This window comes from Apaloderma vittatum, unplaced genomic scaffold, assembly GCF_000703405.1.
Source record: "Apaloderma vittatum isolate BGI_N311 unplaced genomic scaffold, ASM70340v1 scaffold35119, whole genome shotgun sequence".
Lineage (NCBI taxonomy): Eukaryota > Metazoa > Chordata > Aves > Trogoniformes > Trogonidae > Apaloderma > Apaloderma vittatum.
Genome location: NW_009737586.1, coordinates 1 through 906, shown reverse-complemented (window position 1 = coordinate 906; position 906 = coordinate 1). Strand labels below are relative to the sequence as shown.

The 906-nt window shown below is 57.2% G+C and overlaps 1 protein-coding gene across 1 annotated transcript; it reads right to left on the bottom strand.

Moving 5' to 3' along the window:
* Nucleotides 1–233: 233 nt before the first annotated feature.
* LOC104279921 (putative protein TPRXL) lies at nucleotides 234–583 on the bottom strand. Its single transcript, XM_009877385.1, has 2 exons — nucleotides 395–583; nucleotides 234–326 (listed from the first exon to the last, which is right to left on the bottom strand). The coding sequence occupies exons 1-2, from the start codon at nucleotides 581–583 to the stop codon at nucleotides 234–236; spliced, it is 282 nt and encodes a 93-aa protein (XP_009875687.1).
* Nucleotides 584–906: the final 323 nt, after the last annotated feature.

The window sequence follows — 906 nt, the reverse complement described above, 5'->3', positions numbered from 1 at the left end:
GACGACCAGAAGAACCCGCGCGAGATCATGGACCCGCGCGAGGCCGCCCAGGCCATCTTCGCCTCCATGGCGCGGGCCATGCAGAAATACCTGCGCACCACCAAGCAGCAGCCCTACCACACCATGGAGAGCATCCTGCAGCACCTCGAGTTCTGCATCACCCACGACATGACGCCCAAGGTGCGCCGGGCTGGGAAAACGGCGAGGTGGGACGGGGTTTGGGTGGTTGTTTTTTAAAAAAATAGAGCATCCCTCTTAGAGGACGAGGCGTCGGGGATACAACCTGCACCCCCAGCGCGGAACTGGGCGTGGTTTTCCTGCAGGGCCTGCAAACAAAAAACAAGCTGAGGTGTAGGAAGGTGTAGGAAGATGTTGAGGTGTCCGAAGGTGACACTGAGGTTTCTAAAGGTGACATTGAGGTGTCCGAAGGTGACCTTGAGGTGTCCAAAGGTGACGTTGAGGTGTCCGAAAGTGACATTGAGGCGTCCGAAGGTGACGTTGAGGCGTCCGAAGGTGGTGCTGAGGTGTCCGAAAGTGAGGTTGAGGTGTCCGAAGGTGACGTTGAGGTGTCTGAAGGTGACATTGAGGTGTCCAAAGGTGACGTTGAGGTGTCCGAAGGTGACGTTGAGGTGTCCGAAAGTGAGGTTGAGGTGTCCGAAGGTGACGTTGAGGCGTCCGAAGGTGGTGCTGAGGTGTCCGAAGGTGACATTGAGGTGTCCAAAGGTGACATTGAGGTGTCCAAAGGTGACGTTGAGGTGTCCGAAGGTGACGTTGAGGTGTCCGAAAGTGAGGTTGAGGCGTCCGAAGGTGACGTTGAGGCGTCCGAAGGTGACGTTGAGGCGTCCGAAGGTGACGTTGAGGCGTCCGAAAGTGAGGTTGAGGCGTCCAAAGGTGACGTTGAGGCGT